Source organism: Strix uralensis, chromosome 3 (assembly GCF_047716275.1).
Source record: "Strix uralensis isolate ZFMK-TIS-50842 chromosome 3, bStrUra1, whole genome shotgun sequence".
NCBI classification, from domain to species: domain Eukaryota; kingdom Metazoa; phylum Chordata; class Aves; order Strigiformes; family Strigidae; genus Strix; species Strix uralensis.
In genome coordinates this window covers 21,523,787-21,542,858 of record NC_133974.1, presented here as the reverse complement: position 1 = coordinate 21,542,858, position 19,072 = coordinate 21,523,787, and the positions used below count along the sequence as shown (strand labels likewise).

The 19,072-nt window shown below is 39.0% G+C and overlaps 1 protein-coding gene across 1 annotated transcript in view; it reads left to right on the top strand.

Moving 5' to 3' along the window:
* Window positions 1-19,072, top strand: part of SNTG2 (syntrophin gamma 2) — a 293,650-nt gene that overhangs the window by 106,984 nt on the left and 167,594 nt on the right. The window contains exon 2 of the mRNA XM_074864709.1: window positions 8,082-8,219. Coding sequence (XP_074720810.1) covers window positions 8,082-8,219 — 138 coding nt within the window. The remainder of the gene's footprint in view (window positions 1-8,081; window positions 8,220-19,072) is intronic.

Here is a 19,072-nt window from a genome sequence, read left to right as displayed (position 1 = left end):
ACCCCTAAGGCTATTTTTAACAGGGCTTTTGGTGGACAGGTTATGATGTAAGCAACAGAACAGACTTAAATTTTGTATTTTGAGAGATTCTTTTCACACTTCTCTTACCTTGAGTTAATATTTTTGCTTGTAGATTTCTATATGCCACTTAAAAATTTAGGAAAAATTCTGTTCTGAATTGCTAGTAAGTGATATTGCCACGCTGCAGTTAAAATCTTCTAAATACTTGTAATGCTAATATACCTTTTACAATTGTATGTAGTGAAAGGTCAGTCCATAATACTGTAATTCATAAATGCAGATGTAAAAAAAATAAGAACAATCTTTATGAAAACAGTAATTTCAAAGGTGCGTATTTCAGATATAATCTGTGCTTTTGGGAAAAATGCACTCAAATATATCTTAAATATCTGTTCTTGACCATCTTTATTTCTGATGCTGATTCTTACTATATACTGAATTGAAAATTTACAGTATGTTATAATTCAGTATCTTTTGGTCTTAATTCAGCTACCCTGGAATATTCCACTGGCTCTGTTGTGAATGTGAATCACCTCTGTACAATGGGTATTTGGGAATTTGTGATCATCTTCACTAACTGAGAACAGCAATTGTGAACACTATGAAACGGGGTTACAGCTCTACTAAAAATGCACTGTCTAATGTCAATCTTGAAATGCTCAAGAGTATTTAAAAAATAGTAAAACAAAGATAAGTACTTCTTACTAGCTGCATACTTATTGAGGCTACAAAGCAGTTAGGGATTTTTTTCCTTAATTTTTGGTGAGTTTGGCTTGAGTGTTTGCTTGTTTTAAGTAGGAGCTGAAAGAAGGTGCATATGATCCAAGTACATCTTAAAAGTTAGGCAGCTATCAAGTTGTTTTGGTTGAATGTTATTCTAGATTAAAAGAGGGGTTTTTTTGTTAATTTTGTGATATTGAAAATAATCCACTGTTAAAAATTAACATTGGCAGTTGCTTCCAACTGGAATGAAATTCAGACTTAACTTTGGTTTTACTTTAATTTGGAATATTTACCTTCAAACTATTTTAAAATATTTCCCTTCAAACACAGATGAAAGCTGAAGGGCTGGGCCGCTGGGACAGCCACAAGTTTCATCAGCTGCAACAGTGCAGCAAGATGTTGGTGCTGTGGTCCCTGCTGCGGTGGCTCTCCTTGTTGAGAGGCGAGGTGGAAGCAGCTGGTGGTGGGCTGCGTGTCTGCATGCTTGTGGAGGGGGTGAAATGGGAGTTGTAGCCCCTGCCACAACTGTAGGTGTGTCCATCATAGTCCTGACCCTTAGGCTCTGAGATGGTGTAAGCAGGACTGGTGGGCCTAATGGATGAAATGGCATTGCTGCGTCCTTCTGTACATGGACATTGGATGGTCATGATGCTGGTGATGGTGGGCAGTAGAGCCAGCAGTGAGCCCTGACAGCAGAGAAGTCAACAGCATCTTGGGCTGTATTAGGAGGAGCACAGCCAGGGGGTCAAGGGAAGGGATTATCCCTCTTTACTCAACACTTGCTAGACTGCATCTAGAATACTGCATGCAGTGTTGGTTCCCCCAGTACAAAAAAGACATTGATAACCTGGAGCAAGTTCATTGCGGAGCTGTCAAGCTGTTTGGGTCTGGAAGCACTTTCTCTGTGAGGGAGCTAGGCTTGTTCAGCCTAGAAGAGGCTTCTGTAGGACCTAAAGATAGCTTTCCACGTCAACAAGGAGGATATCAAGAAGGTGGAACCAGGCTCTTCACAATGGTTGGTGCATGGGTGGGCAGCTCCATATAACTAATTTCAGAAAGTTATAATCAATTGTCTTGTATCTGCTTTTAGTTTTAATGAATAGTTCTTTGTGTGCTACGGTGCTAATGGGATCGTTAATTTTCTGTGTTCTACAGCTGTGTTATCGCTCTTACTATGTATCTGCTGTCCTTACCCATTTGTCCCATACTAGTCCACTGAAAAGCCTGTATTTCTGTTCTCACTCAAGGCCCCTTAAGCCTGGAATTATGTTCTGGTCATGAAAGACAAAGGTGCAGTTCTTCTTAGGGTATGGTCTTCCTTCAGATCAAGTGTTATAAAAATTATGATTATTAGCAAATTTTATTGTAAATATCACTCATCCATTGTTAAGGCCCCCGAATGATAAACTTCTTCAGGTCTTTAATAGTTATTTTTCGTCTCTTCTGTGTCAGTTGCAAGTTGTTCAGTGCAAATGTCCTTCTAAAGCCAGTCAGGCTTTCTCCTGGATGCAGAGGTTCAGTCATATGCAAGAAGTCACATAATTCTGAATATTAGTGTCAGAGACATATATCTGAAATAAATTCTCTTGTCTGGGATTTTGCCCTGTGAGAGGATTAGTACCTGTACCATTTGGGCAGATGTTTGTTCAGTTTTCTCTCAGCATCCCTTAGCGATGGATGTCCGTGACCTGTCCCAGAAATCTGTTCAAGGACTTCAGATTCCTTGTAGCTGGAATATGTTAGAGGAGAAGATTTATGAATTATTTTCTTACCTGATTTTTCCATTTGTCTTTGCAATACATTTTGAAGTACTTAAAACTGTAATTATGTCCTCCTTTATCCTGAATTTGTTCAGAATTACTTACAGGTCCTATTTTCCAGATCACTTGTAATTTTTTTTGTATTTCTCATGACCCTTTTCAGTTCATTACCTCTTCTATGTAGTGTAGCCATGAATCAATGCTGACATAATAGTGTATAAAAGGAAAGTATACTGGGATGTATTAAATGCAACATGGTGATAGATTGCTTCATGGGCATGAAATTATTCCTCCTTCACATTCAGGAGTGTTAAGGAACCTTCTGTACTACCCATCTGAAGAACTGTGTTTACATTTGGGCACTGTCTTGTGAGAGTGAGAAAAAGCAAATCGGTACGAAAAAGCCTGAAGGAGAGCAGCCAAAATATCTGTTTGCCTTTATTGCAACAGCAAGATATTGAAGCCAATATTTTGCTGTCAATCCTCACTGCTTACCTACCTGTTTCCTTTCCTGAAGAAATTGTGAAGAAAAGCATTTCTTCTTCCATGCAAGTGACTGTTCTTCCTAGAGTGTAGCACCTTGCTTTTTTTTTATTTCTGTTACACTTCATCTAATTTTTAAAATCTTTATTTTTATTAGTCAAGGCTATTTTAAATTTGAACTCTTTCCTGCTCTGAAAAAATGTCTTTGTCTTTTGATCATGATAGTATATGTGGTGTAGAAAACATGTCAAACCAGTTATGAGACAGAGAGTAAATTTGAGCCTACTGTAACTTACCCGTCAGAGCACGGGCTATGTGGGACCGCCTGAAGTTCTCTTTCTGCCTAATCTGAAGAGATGTAGGATAAAAATCAGTGACTCCGATTCTCGTATGTCTTCAGGAAGTGTTCCAACCATCACTATACCATGGATGCATAATTTCAACAGAGTTATTTCCATGAAAAAAAAAAAAAATGAAATTCCACTGGAGAATTTGATCACTAGAACTCTGAGGTGTAAATATTGCTGATAAAATATTTGCATGGAAATACAATGTGGTATTTCAGTTGGAAAAAAAAGTTCAAATATGGTGCTTAAAGAATTTTATTTACAAATGAAGAAGGTAATTTATAAAAGGATTTTAGCAGTTAAAAATTGAAGCTATGGATATATTAAGGCTGAAGATCAGTAAATGGTGATTTCTGCTGGAGGACCAATGTAATTCAATGCAGAGGATTTTTTAGATAAAGTGGGGGAAACTCCAGATGATCCCTTTTTATAAGGGTCTATGACACTAATGCTCCATTTATTTGGCAACAGTAGTGATCACAATTGCTAAGATACACTTAGGCAGAGGGAATAAGAGAGAGGTTTGGAATTACTGAGAACTTCACAGTTTAAATCAAAATAGTAAATTGCACTGCATGTACACTATCTGCTCTGAATGCATACCAATATATTATGATTTTATTATGAATCTCACCTGAATTTTATGATCATCTGTGTAAGAGGTTTTAATGTTTTCTGCCTCTCTTCAAACAGTTACTAGCATGAAAAGCCTGGCAAATATTACTCTAATGCATTTAAGAAACAAATGGATATAAAAAAGTAAATAGTTTCTATAGGAAACCTAGTACACCTCAACACCACTTTTAAACTCTGCCTCATTTTTTTGCAAGCTTTTACAAAATAGAACTTACAGCTGTGAAGACAAGTATTTTATGCCAGTAATACCAAATTTTGGCTTAGAAATGCCTACTTTGAAACAGCATTTGCAGCTGTGAGCTTTAGGTTGCAGATACAGTGCATTGAAAGAGTTATGGTATTTTGAGTCGGGCCCCAAAACATTATGCTGAATTGGGGAGTGCTTTCAATCAAGTACACTGGCTAGGGACCTGCCTTTAGTGAACCATAAAGCTGATAAAAGGATTCATCTACAATTCTAGTTCCTTCTAGACAATGATGTTTTCTTCACTGTGATGCTGATATTTTTTGAGCTTGCTTGAGAAAGTGTAGGTTTCAGGGTTTTTTTTCTTTCAAAAACAGAGCAGTGACTAGAATCATAGCGTGGTTTGGATTAGAAGGGACCTTAAAGATTATTTACTTCCAACCCCCCTGCCATGGGCAGGGACACCTTCCACCAGACCAGGTTGCTCAAAGCCCCGTCCAACCTGGCCTTGAACACTGCCAGGGAGGGGGCATTCACAACTTCTCTGGGCAACCTGTTCTAGTGCCTCAACACCCTCACAGTAAAGAATTTCTTCCTTCTATCTAATCTAAATCTACCCTCTTTCAGTTTAAAACCATTACCCCTCATCCTATCACTACACTCCCTGATAAAGAGTCCCTCCCCATCTTTCCCGTAGGCCCCCTTTAAGTACTGGAAGGCCACTATAAGATCTCCCTGGAGCCTTCTCTTCTCCAGGCTGAACAACCCCAACTCTCTCAGCCTGTCCTCCTACAGGAAGAGCTCCAGCCTCCTGATAATCTTCGTGGCCTCCTCTGGACTAGCTTCAGCAGGTCCATGTCTTTCTGGGACCCCAGAGCTGGACACAGTACTCCAGGTGGGGTCACACAAGAGCAGAGTAGAGGGGGAGAATCACCTCCCGCAACCTGCTGGCCACGCTTGTCTTGATGCAGCCCAGGATATGGTTGGCTTTCTGGGCTGCAAGTGCACATTGCCGGGTCATGTTGAACATCTCATCAGCCAACACCCTCAAGTCCTTCTCTTCAGGGCTGCTCTCAATCCACTCATCACCCAGCCTGTATTAGTGTTTGGGTTTTCCTTGACCCATGTACAGGACCTTGCACTTGGCCTTGTTCAACTTCGTGACGTTTGCATGGCCCACCTCTCAGGCCTGTTCAGGTCCCTCTGGATGGCATCCCTTCCCTCCAGCATATCGACCGCACCACACAGCTTGGTATTGTTGGCAAACTTGTTGAGGGTGCACTCAATCCCACTCTTCATGTAACCAACAAAGAGCACCGGTCCCAGTACTGACCTCTGAGGAATGCTGCTTGTCACTGCTCTCCACTTGGACACTGCTCTCCACTTGGACATCGAGGCATCTATTACAACTCTTTGAGTGTGACCATGCAGCCCATTTATTATCCACTGAGTGGCCCATCTGTGAAATGCCAGTCTCTCCAATTTAGAGACAAGGATGTTGTGTGGGACAGTGTCCAATGCTTTGACTAAGTTACTGTGATGCTTGTGCTGCTGATCTCCCACCACACACGTGGACATGCACACTACACAACCCTCTTCCTGAGTCCAGTGTCTAAAAAACTGTCAGAGATATAAAAATCAACATTTAATTTCCTCATCTGCCCAAGTAATTTTAAATTTATAATTCCCTAGCTTTCACTGTAAGCACTTAAATCCTATTGAGATTTCAACTCCCCATGCACTTGCCACATGGTTTTTTTATTACAGAACGTATGTGAATTTGGTATATAATCTGTAACAATACCACAATGTTCTGGGGAGTTATTTCTGCTTTTCAGTCCTTACTTTCTGATACCAGTTATTAGAATGGCTGCTGTATAGGCAATTTTAAAATGAGAAATCAAGAAAAACATAGCATAGTTAAAATGCTGGATATACATGTACATGCAAAGACTAAGTTATCATTAAAAGATCCTTGTTTGAAGTAGCACTTCGTCTTGACTGGGATTTGCCCACTGGAGCTACGTTTGCCATCTCTTTAACACAAAGAGAGAACAAGGGACTGTGCTAAACTCTGATTCAGAGCCATTTATAATGGTTGAAAAAAAGCCAACTTGAAAGACCGAGAGAAATCTAGATTAATCTTATTGATTCTGAAAGCAAGTAAGGTATTGCTGCATGTCATCTTGGATCACATCAGGAGTTAGATGGAGTGTGAGGTACGTATTGGATTTTAATAGGAATATATGAGCTTCAGTGAGACTTTCAATTTAAGTAGTGTGCTGGAAAATACTAAGCTATTTAATCAGTTGCTCTGCATATTTCATTTGTTACTTGATCATCTGTTACAAATGAAAGTTCAGGGTTTTTTTCATTGTGTTAGTTCTAAACATATGTAACAATTACTAGCCAGAGAAATGTTCTGGGTTTAGGCTGTATAAAGAGCACTCTAGAGCTCTGTTCTCTCAGTGTTTCTGTAAAGCATGCTCTCGTACGTCAGCAAAAGCAACAGCGGTTGCCAGTCCAGGTGGGATAGCGATGCACAACCTCTGAACTGCAGCAAAATGCAGGGAGAGAGGTTTTTCAACGCAGATGTTCCATTGTTTGAAAATACTTGCTGTTGTGCAGCATGGCTTTTAAGTGTTGGCACAGTTTTCATATGTTTTCATTCACAAAATTGTGTTGATAAAACATCCACACACACTGGAAATCTAAAAATTTCAAAACCTCGGGAAAATGAAGAAATTTTGGTTTCCAAATAAGTGAGAATGATTATGACTTTACACCCTCACTGAACTTTATTTCCTTTAGGCATTCCCAGCAAACACTAAGCACAAGATTTATTTGCCCAGAATTAGACACTTGTGTCTGAGTTGTTATTTATTTTTTAAGTCAAAGTAGAGAGATATGATGCACTTTGTTCCCTTCTAGATGGGTGTGTAAAAGAGATCAGGTAAATCATGCTTCAGAGGTGTCTGTTGCTCACCCCTGTCTTGACAGAATCTAAATGGTTGTCCTAGATGTGTATTTCTCCACTGTAAACCTTTGGCAAGATCCATTTCAAGCTGAAGATACCTACGTGTGGATGTCTGCTGGCGTGGTTGATGTCTGTATCCCATTACAATTATGGAAATCTGGTCTCACCTCCAGCTAGAGGAGGATCTGGATGTCCTAATTCTACAGTTTTTGCCTAAGGAAATATCTGACTGAATATTAGTGGGAAATTTGTGTGTAAGTAAATAAACCAAAATCAAAATAGGATTTCTTTTCTACTACTCACAGAAAAAAAATTGTTTATAGCAAATACTTGACTATCCTATCAAGTTTACTAGTTACTAGTCCAGTGATGATGTAACTTCAGAAATATATGCCCATCTTGACCTAAACAAATAGAAATTCTGTAACACCTGCATTTATTTGTGTGGTTTATGATGTGAAAACATAATTTTCTACTGTAATAGAACTCTATATCTTAAAGGCAGTGTCTATGAAAGGTACAGGTCTTTTTCTGGCAGTGTGGAAGGAATGTCTCTTCCCACTTCTTGCTGAAACTGGAAAATGTGTTCAGATACATTTATACATACCTATCTGCTTCTGATACAGCGTCGTAAGTTGTACAATTAAAAACAAATAGGACATAATTCAATGGCAATACTCCTTTGTGGAACAGTACATTGAGAATATTATTTTATTTTTTCTTTACATATTAATGTCTACTTCAAAGACCATTTAGACTGTATTTTACAGTTCAGAAGAGGCTTTTTATGTCTAATCCATTTGAAAATGGAAAAGCAGACCAGTTTTCTACTTTCTGTAAACAATGCTCATTTATATGCATTTTATGTATTGAATGGGATAGAGGTTGTTAAGTATCATTATGAAATGTTCATATTCTTAAATTTTTGTTTCTGTGCCTTGCTTTTGCAGACTAAAACTGGTATTGCATTGTTATATGATGAAGTATCCGAAAATGCTTATGACATCCGACTGAAGCTTACAAAAGAGGTATTGACAATTCAAAAACAAGATGTCATCTGTGTTAGTGGAAGTGATCACAGTGCAAATGTAAGTGCTTCTATATCTGTGCTTTTGACTGTGCACTTTAATGTCTTCTGCAGAGATCAGTTTATGGTACTGGAGTGCAAGAGATTTTCTTGAGTATTAGAAATAAGTGTAACGATTAGTTGGGTTTTTTGTGCATATTTACATACTTGTGTATAAAAATGGGGTTTTTTTGGTCAGTGCTATATGTCCTTTACTACGACGTATGTAACCTTAACAAGAGAGAAAATGTCTATAAATACTGAGGTTACAGCATTCTTCCAACAAATATTGTTAGGCCATTAAATGAAGAAAAAAAAAAAAGTATTTCCCATTGAAAGCTTTTTAAGAGTGAACTGATAAACCAGAGTTTTCTTCATTTGTGTATCAAGTATTGACAGGATGCCTGTTCAAGGGCATAGAGCTGACTGAGACAACCCTTGACAAACACTTATTTCACTTTAATTCTCACTGAGGCACAGATGGGGCTTAATCAGTGCCAGCACATATGTGGTGCTTTTTTTTCCCCAAAATTCAGTTATGCTACTTTTTCAAAACATGTGGTGCCCCTAAGCTATGGAGGAATCTTCTGTATTACCATTTAATAATGTCACTGGAAAAACTGGTGGTATTTTGCATAAGCAGCACAGCAGTGATGTCTACGTTGTGGACATCCCCAAATAGTGTATTTTATTTTCTCATATAAACAGTGTTCCTCTTAAAAATAAGTGTAGGTATCCCAAATTTTACTGAATAAAATAAATTTCATGAACTGTGCTGGTATTTGCTAGAGTGAACAATTCATGGCAGCCTCCTCAGAGAGGGCCAAGGAGGAGCCTTTCTGTCTGCTTGCTGTATTGCATGTCATGTAAACATACAATCTGGCACTAGGGGACATTAAGTGAGTTTGTGATACTCTGCGAAGAATGAGGAGCCAAAAAAGTATGTAGTGGGTATCTATATATACATATGTATGTCAGAGACAGAGAGTTTGCCTATATAACACAAAATCATGCTTCATTCCTGCCACAGTAAATATTAATATAAATTGTTTAATAGCATACAAAAAATAGTTTGAAATAGCTTTTAGTAGTTAGAAACATTATGTACTGGTTTCAAAACTTGTCCATGGAACTCTGTGGAACATGACATGCACTTAAAGATGTTCATAAAGGTTGCACCACTTGGCAACTAAGTGGGAGGCCACTCAGTGAAGTGAAAGGCATGTCCATCGGTTTGCTGAAATAAATATAAGCCTCAGTCAAAAATCATCAGCTTGCATATACTTTCTGCTTCACTGAGAAGCATGAAAAACTGCAGCTTTTAACTATAGACATTGCTGGTAGTGCTGATAAGTTCTATGCAAATTGTGATTACAACAGTCACAGTAAAATATCATGTGACTGCAATATATGGTGTCTGTGCATGTAAGTATACATGACTGCTCTGGACTCAATGATATCTAAACGCCTTGTGTATAAACTTTGATAGAAAAGGAATTGAAATTCTATCCTATAGTCCCAGATTACTTCTTAATTGAATCAGCACAGGCTGGCTGCATCTGAGAAAATATTGTATTAAATCTATATATTGACCATCACTCTTTGATCACTCAAGAAAGAAAAAAAAGAAAAAAATAACATGCAAAACCAAACAAAAAACAACTCACCTAAAAAGCCAAACACCTTCCCTCCCTCAAACCCCAAACTAAAACAGTACAAAAAAATACTCAAACAACCCACCAGGTCTGCCTCTTCCTTTTAATACCAAGATTTGGGTTGATTTGATTTTGGTGCATTTTACTCCTACGTTTTATGGGTACCCTAAATAGTATTTCCTGGTGGAAGACAGGACAGCACTGCAAGCTCTGATAATACTTGAGGAGCTGGATTTTGAAAGAAATTCTAGAAAAGAAGAGTCCCTGCAGAGGAGGCAGAACTGGGACATGCAGCTACTGTGTACAAAATGAGCTGATACTCCTTGGTTGTATTTCATGACCAGTAATGATTACACAGTGGGTAAGCTTGGAGAGGAGTGACTCCTGGGACTGTGTCAAATGGAGACAGTTTTTCCAGGTTATAGAACTAGTGTTAATGTGTAAAAGTGAGGGAATTTCAAGTATAATTCAGATGCTAATTTAGGTTGAGTTGCAAAGTGTTATGTGGCTCTAGGTATGAAATCCATTCAGAAGGGATTTCTCCCGCCTCCTATTGTTGATAGTGTGGGCAGTCCTGCCAAGCTGACCTTTCCTGGAAAATATTGTTAATGTTATCTCCTTATTTTCCTTAAGTTTTCTGACTGAAGTCTCTGAAAACTAAATTTTAAGACTTTGATCTGTTGTTTTTCTGTGTCCCTTGCCTCTCCAAGATATCCCTTTCTGAAAATGTTATCTTCGAGCCTCGTGGACATCTGTTGTCAAACTCTAATGAGAAAAATGGACTAAACTATGGCTTCATGGCAATATTTTCTTTTTCTATACTGTACTTTGAAACAAATAAAAACTGTTGGTGCACTAGCATTTAATATAAAGCACATTCGAGTGTAACATGAAGATGAACACTGTCTTTTTTTTACAGTATATAAATTGCTAGTATATAGGAGCTCAAAACCAGAATGTGAAATCGGGATGAAATAGCTGATGGTTCTCTAGCACTGTTTTTGGTAATTCTGAAGTTTTACAGCTACACAAGATAAATTCCAAAGACATAAACACTTTTCAAGAAAATTTTCACCCCTGTGCTGTGTGATTCAAAATATTAATAGAAAATTGTAACTTGAAAGTCAATTCTGTAGCAGTCATAAACAATCAGATTGTCTCACTGATTTATTCTCCTCTTTCTATACTTTTTCTTTCTCAGGTATTCATAGTTAATCTTTATTTTACACATGGCCAGTCATCAAACTTGTTCTTTTGCAACAAAAATAGAAATAATTCATTTGCCTTCTTTCTTTAGTCACCTCAAACACATAGGAGGAGAAAAATGTTTTTTGGGTAACTTTTCTTCTTAGGTGGGATATGTAAATGGAAAAATATTGAAAAGGAAGGTTCTGTGTCTACTTGTGGTAATACTTTGTTCTTCAGACAGTTTTGTGGGACAGCATTTGTGGGATGCGTTTGCTTCCAGCCTCCCTCTTGCTGACAGGTTCGTTGATCCTGAGGAATGCCGAGGACAGGATTTGCAGCTGTGCATAATTAGCTCTGCTAGTCCTATCCAGTTATGAATGCTACAATGAGGACTGGCAAAGACATCAGGGAGGGATTCTAGTGCTACTGCTGTGGGTTGGGCTTTCAGCAATAGAGATTATTCCCAAGGATGAAAGGCTCTCACTATGAAATACCTTTTACTGCCATCATCTAGTTTTGTTCTTGCTTCATATTTAGCCATCTGCCATTCATTTAAGTGCTACTTTTAAGCACTGAGACAGCTACACCTTTGATGAGAAAGTGTAAAGCTGGCTTTCTGTAATTTAATGGCAGTTCAGCCCGTTTCACTAGTTCTTGCTGTATTGGACTTGGATGTAGAGTAATGAGAGAGAAGAGCATGGTTTGTGAAATTCAAGATGTGCATAGAAGAAATAATGTAAAGGCAACTGTTCTTTTCCTTAGTATTGAAATTTTTCACAGTAGACAAGATGGCTTTTTAATTTCTGTAAAAATCCTTTTGGAAGTGGAACCATTGTGGGAAATCTTTTCCATTGTTTTATTACATACTATTACATATATAAAAATAATTCATATATTACTATATATAATATTTATGTATTTTATATTTTTGAGATAAAACATGTGATCTTTCCACTAAGATGTATTTCAGAACTTCAGACTTGGCAAACCCAAGCGTTCTAAGCAAGTCTTCATGACTTAGTATTATGTTTGGAATGTTCAGATTCATAGGGAAAAGGAGAATGTATGGGTGCATCAGAATTGGTGCATGCTCATAGAAGCCAAACACAAAGGTATTGACAGAAATGGTGTGTTTTCACTATCTTCTATGTATTTTTAGCAGAAGATTTTTTTTCCCCCAGATTTAAAGTTTAACAATACTCACAGAAATGAATTAAGTGTATGATCGACAGGGAGAGATTCATTTACAGTTAAAGGAGAAAGAGGGAGCCATTCATTTTTATACTTCAAGCTCCATTAAGGTATGATTTCACTTTAACTTTTTGTCATCCCACATGCTAAAATTAATTTCTTACATACAGTGCCTCACCTTTAATATTCCTTGTTTCTTTCATATATATTGCTATCATCCTTTTCCGGTTGTAAGCCCACAGTTTTATGCCTCTCCTCTTTCCATAAGCATTTTTTTTCTTTTACTTTGTATTATATTTCTGTATTTTTTCTTTCCTGCTAATTCCACTTGCAAAGTAAGAAAAACAAAAGAAACGCATCTGGCTTTTTATCAAAATCAGTCCTTCTCACAGAGCTGAATTATCTCTGACTTAGTCAGTGGTCAGGCAAATAGATTTCTAATGCAAACCCCTGGCACTGGAAGAGGACTCCTCAGAGATTTATGTGACTCTAATAAAATTAGAATAACAAAAACCTTTGCATCCTAGGTACCCAATTGTCCAGCTTCACCAGCTGTGTCTTAGCTGGACTTTATCAGAATGAAGCAAGGTGGGTGAATAGAGAAGAAAAATAGCAAGATTAGTTGTTTTGTTTAATCAAAAAATAGAAACGGGGCCTGAAAATACTGTTTAAATCCCTGATGAGAGTGCTATGGCTTTTTCTTTATAACTCAGATGCTAATAAGGACAGAGAAGGACCTCTAGGGAATGAATCTGCATTAAAGTCTGAAAGTTAATTTTTTTTAATCCAAGGAAATATCTGTCTAGATAACTTCTAATATTAGTGTTTGCCCAGTGCCTCTTCTGCCATCGCTGGTAGGGTATTTTAGTCCAACATTATTTTAAAAAAGCTAATAATTAACATTTTCTGTCTTTTTGGAAACATCAAGTGGGTGATTAAAAAAGACTCTTCCTTTTGAAACTAGGATCACTTGTATGGAGAAAATACATTATTTAACCATTTTTTTATTTGTTTTCCATGCTCTAGAAAGATGACCTAGATATTAGAAGATAGCTATCAAGTAATTCCTTAGGATCTTTATTATGAAAGATCATAAGCTTGTGTTGCTGTCACTTTGAGAACAGTTAAAAGTTTGTATCACAAAATAAATAATAAATATGAGTATTCATCAGCATGACAAAAAAACCATTATTATTAAGGATAAAAAAGGTAGCTTAAGTTAAAAGGCTAATAAATGTAGCAGAACAGAAGAATACAAAGGACACTATGGATATCCCTACAAAATAATTGCTCCCTGAGACATGGAAAGAGTCCAGCTGAGAGTAAGCACTCTTACCAACAGGATAGAAGAAAGATGGCACAACATTGGTAGATCAGACACAAATATATGTGTCGTTTATTAAAATGTCAATTAATCTACTACATCTGGAGCCATGACAGACTGTCATGACTGGTAAATTGAAAGTGTATATATTGTGAGAGCTTGTGTAGCAGGAGCAAAATATCTGACTGCAATGGAAGCATGAGCTTTTCCAGTTATGGTACGTGGGATATTGACGGGTCCAACCTCTACTGTTCATCTTTGTATTCACACCAGCCAACATGTGAAGTGTTGCTCAAAGTGAATGCAAATGAAATTACTCAAAGAACAGCTGTGTTCTGGCAGGATTTAGCTGTAAATCATTGTTATAGGATACCTTTTTAATTGAAAGAAATCAGCTTATTTTTAATAGGAAAAGAAAGAAGTGTAATCATATCTTGACAGAGGGTCCTATAGATGTTATTAGTAACCCTGGGAATCCATATTTGTAGATGATCTGCATAGACTTAATCTGTATTGTCAGTCTGAGAACAGTCTGAGTCCTGAGTCCTCTCATACCACTTGCCAAAGAAAGTTCCTGTCCCACATTAAGCATCTTACGACTCAGTGGAGGAGTTCCTGAGGATTCTTGTGAAGTCATACCAAGACTGAATATGTTTCATTCAGACACATTTAATATGATCACCACACACTGGAGAATAAAATACCACAGGGTTTGTCACAGTCACCTGCTAGAATCAATCATGTAATAATTCAGATTGAAAGGGACCTCTCGAGGTCATCTAATTCTACCCACTGCTCAAAGAGGGGATAGCTTCCAAGTTTGGGCAAGTTGATGAGGGCTTTTTCCATTCACATTTAGAATGTCTCCAAGGATGGAGATGCTACCAGCTCTCTGGGAAGCCTCTTCTAATGCTTAACTGCTTTCACTGTGAAGTTATTTCCTGTTGCTATGCTCAGTTGGAATTTCCTTTGCTGCAAGTTGTGGCTGTTGCCTTTCATCTTTTGTGCATCTGTGAGAACAATCTGGTTCTAGTTTTTGTATAAGCCTCCTTTAGGTTGGCAGGATTTGAAAATAAAATGAGTAACTTTGTTTTGCTCTAAAAAACCCACCCCCAAAAAAAAAAAAAGAAAAAAAACAATCCTACCCCCCCCCCCCCCTCCCAAAATACCAAACCCCAAACCCCCCTTTGATCTACAGTAATGGAAACAGTTATAATAAGATAAACTGATAAAATATGTTATTTTACCATATTTAGTAAGGATTCTCTGCAGCTGTCCCACATCTTCACTAGCATGTGAAGAGATCTGCTTTGTCTTGTCACGACCTGGACTGGAAGCCCAGAGAGTCACAATGGTTCTGTGATCCCCTCAGGTTAAATTACAGAATCACAGAATCGTCTAGGTTGGAAAAGATCTTGAAGATCATCTAGTCCAATTAATCTAACATTGACAGTTCCCAACTACACCATATCCCTAAGCGCTATGTTGACTCTACTCTTAAACACCTCCAGGGATGGGGACTCCCACCTCCCTGGGCAGCCCATTTCAACGCCTAACAACCCGTTCTGTAAAGAAATGCTTCCTAATATCCAGTCTAAACCTTCCCTGGCTCAACTTGAGGCCATTCCCTCTTGTCCTGTCGCTTGTTACTTGGTTAAAGAGACTCATCCCCAGCTCTCTGCAACCTCCTTTCAGGTAGTTGTAGAGGGCAATGAGGTCTCCCCTCAGCCTCCTCTTCTCCAGACTAAACAACCCCAGTTCCCTCAGCCGCTCCTCATACGACCTGTGCTCCAGACCCTTCACCAGCTTCGTTGCCCTTCTCTGGACACGCTCGAGTAATTCAATGTCCTTTTTGTAGTGAGGGGCCCAAAACTGAACACAGTAATCGAGGTGCGGCCTCACCAGTGCCGAGTCCAGGGGTAAGATCCCTTCCCTGTCCCTGCTGGCCACGCTATTTCTGATACAAGCCAGGATGCCATTGGCCTTCTTGGCCAGCTGGGCACACTGTTGGCTCATGTTCAGCCGGCTGTCAATCAACACCCTGAGGTCCCTCTCTGACTGGCAGCTCTCCAGCCACTCCTCCCCAAGCCTGTAGCGCTGCTGGGGGTTGTTGTGGCTGAAGTGCAGCACCCGGCATTTGGCCTTATTGAAACTCCTACAGTTGGCCTTAGCCCATCGCTCCAGCCTGTCCAGATCTCTCTGCAGAGCCTCCCTACCCTTGAGCAGATCAACACTCCCACCCAACTTGGTCTGTCCTCTGCAAACTTACTGAGGGTGCACTCGATCCCCTCATCTAGATCATCAATAAAGATGTTAAACAGGAGTGACCCCAAAACCAAGCCCTGGGGGACACCACACGTGACCGGCCGCCAGCTGGTTTTAACTCCGTTCACCGCAACTCTTTGGGCCCGGCCATCCAGCCAGCTTTTTACCCAGCAAAGCATGTGCCCATCCAAGCCGCGAGCAGCCAGTTTCGCCAGGAGAATGCTGTGGGAAATGGTGTCAAAGGCCTTACTGAAGTCAAGGTAAACTACATCCACAGCCTTTCCCTCATCCAATAAGCAGGTCGCCCTGTCGTAGAAGGAGATCAGTTTTGTCAAGCAGGACCTGCCTGTCATAAACCCATGCTGACTGGGCCTGATCATCTGGTTGTCCTGCATGTGTTTTATGATGTTACTCAGGATGAGCTGCTCCATCAGCTTCCCGGGCACCAAAGTCAAGCTGACAGGCCTGTAATTTCCTAGATCATCCTTCCAACCCTTCTTATAGATGGGTGTCACATGGGCCAATTTCCAATCTGTTGGGACCTCCCCTGGTAAATGATGGAAAGCTGCTTATTAAGGTGAAATGACACCAAATGACCGGTTAAGATGTTTTACTTGTGGTAGAAAACAATTTAAACTTGGAACAGGATAATAAGCAATGTCATCTCCTATAAATCAATAAGAAAAGAATAGAAAGGAAAAAAAAAAAAAAAGAAGAGAAAGAGAGTGAAAAAATCTGGATCACCACCCCTGGATCTAGCGTTGTCTCATGTCCAGTAATCTTGGGTGGTGGGTGCACACACAGAAAGTTTTCTGTTGCCTTTTAAATTCATCTTATCAGCTAATTAGCATACTAGACAAAGAGAGGCAGGTATTCCATGAACTCATTTCCATGAGAGACTGGCAGAAGGTAGAGCGTGGCTTCTGCATATGTGATGGGGGGGAATGGGGTACATTAACCCTTTTGTCCAATTGATTCGGTGGTCGTGATCTCCCCCTACCACCTTCACCTTTTCCTCCGTTTTTGTTTCTTGGGCAATTATCCAGTCATTAGCTCCATCTGGTGTCAGTTGTTTATCTTTGTTACCACTCTTTTAGCTCTTCTTCAAGGCTATAGTCGTAAATTAAATTGTAGGCCTTAACCCGAACATACGGTTTTACTAAGTCTACGTGTCCTCCCTTCAAGGCTTATGTAAGGAATTTGGTTATACAACTGCAAGAGAGCAGAGCCATACAACCTTAAATACACCCTGTGCTTCCCTAGGCAGATAATTCATTCCTTAGACTAATCACAAAGGCCGCAATTTGTCCTTGAGGTTTTCTGAGTCGATGAATGTTTCAGACATTACTTCCTTCAGTTCCTTACATGTCTTTATACGAAACTCGACAGTGACTGGAATGCCTCAGTCAATTTTTATAGCTGCATTCTTCCTGTCCTTTTGGGAAAAGGTGAGATTCTGTGCAATGCAAGAAGTTGTTTCAAAACTCTCTTTCTAATTCAAAATAATCTTTTGCTTTCTGTCTACCTGTTCCTTATTACAGCTTTTCTCCGCTTTGTGGAAGTGGAGAATGCGGCATCACGTGGTGCAATGGAGGACGAATTCATGTCTTTTCCTCTCTTTCTTGAGGTTTCTTGACTTATGTTTCCATTGTCTCCATTTTTTGCTCCACTTTGTGCATTACAGTCTTTTTAACCAATGCAACTATTTCTAAGAATATAAAACAGCCTATTAAAAATTATAAAGACTTGGAACTAAAGTTTTTACAGGCACCTTTTGAGTAAAAAACTTTTCCTGAAAATCATACATGTTATAGCCAACAATATAGCAAATCCTACTTGTAGTAAAGTTCTTTGATTGACACCCCAGCTCCGTTGCAGTTTTACAGAAAAGCTGTTACATTATTTCTCAAGACATGTGTATACTCATGATTTTTAATAAAGGCTGTGGGACATATATAACAATAGTGAGTAAGGAAGTGATCAAAATTCAGTACTTTCTGAATTTTCAGAATTTTCAGTTAAGTATTCTTTGACTTTGGACTGCCATGTACTGGAAGAAGGAATTTCTGTGTCCCAGTTCTAGGTGATGGCACTGCAGTTGGTCTGAATTTCTGTACGGTGTCCTTACATATCAGCATAAGGCTACATGGTTCTAGCCTTATCATGTAGATGCCTATATTGTTAGACTCAGTGATTAATCATAATCCAGCACCATCTCTCATTAGGGCTGCTGAATGCACTCTCTCACCTCGGTATGATGCTTCTTTGGAATTCCATCTGGAAATAATTTTGGCCGGAGCAGTCCCTACTGCAGTTTAAAATCTGTATTTCTAGGAAGATAGTCAGACAGAAGATGATCTGCAACCTACAACCACTGTGAAGGTGGAAGTGCGCTGCCAATCAGTGAGAAGTGAGGAATGTGTGAACTGAAGTGGAAATCTCTGTACTTGGTGGAATGTTAAACACATGCAGAAAAATTTGCTGAGGAAGCTCTGGGCCTGGAGAGGTGGGGGGTGTGAGCTGAGAAAATCCTCATAGAAGGAACTCCCCATCCTGAGGAGAAAACTTCCTGAAGGATTTCACATATCCTTGTTCTTCACCGCATCCTCTTTTGTTCTTTTTGGATATGTAACAACCAGCAGGACATCTGCATTTTATGATACATTTTACGGGGTCTCACATTCTCACAGGTTCTGTTTCTTCAATCATTTTTTATCTCATAACTTCCTTGTCGTAGCTTCAAGAGTTGAAGAAAAGGAAGATAAGATATGGCTGGTATGTTAAGTACCTATCTTTATCTTCTTACCCCTTCTGGTATCAGACTGTTTCTTCCCTTGCGTCCATGCAGGACAGGTTGTAGGCCTCTCTTTTAACTCTTCATATTGCACTTTCTTGTTTTGCTTCTTCCTTTCACCTGCATGTTTCCCAAGGGCCTGGGTAGCAAGCTGTATTGTTATTGCCATCATTGCCTAAGACTGGCTTTTATTTTCTGTTGTCAACCTGTCCTGTAGTACCTGTAGTAAATTTGACGTCTTACTTTCAACAAGGAAGCCTTTTGAGACTACTCTTTCCAAGAAACAACAGATAGAACTATAGTGTTGGGAATAAAGTTTATCTAACAAAAAAAAGGACTCTGAACTACTCTGAACAATGCAGCAATGAATGAGTTCTTTGCTTGCATGTTTAGCCACTTACCTTGCTTAAGGAATAGTCTGTTATCTGTTAAAGTAATAGTCTGTTGTTTGAGCGTGG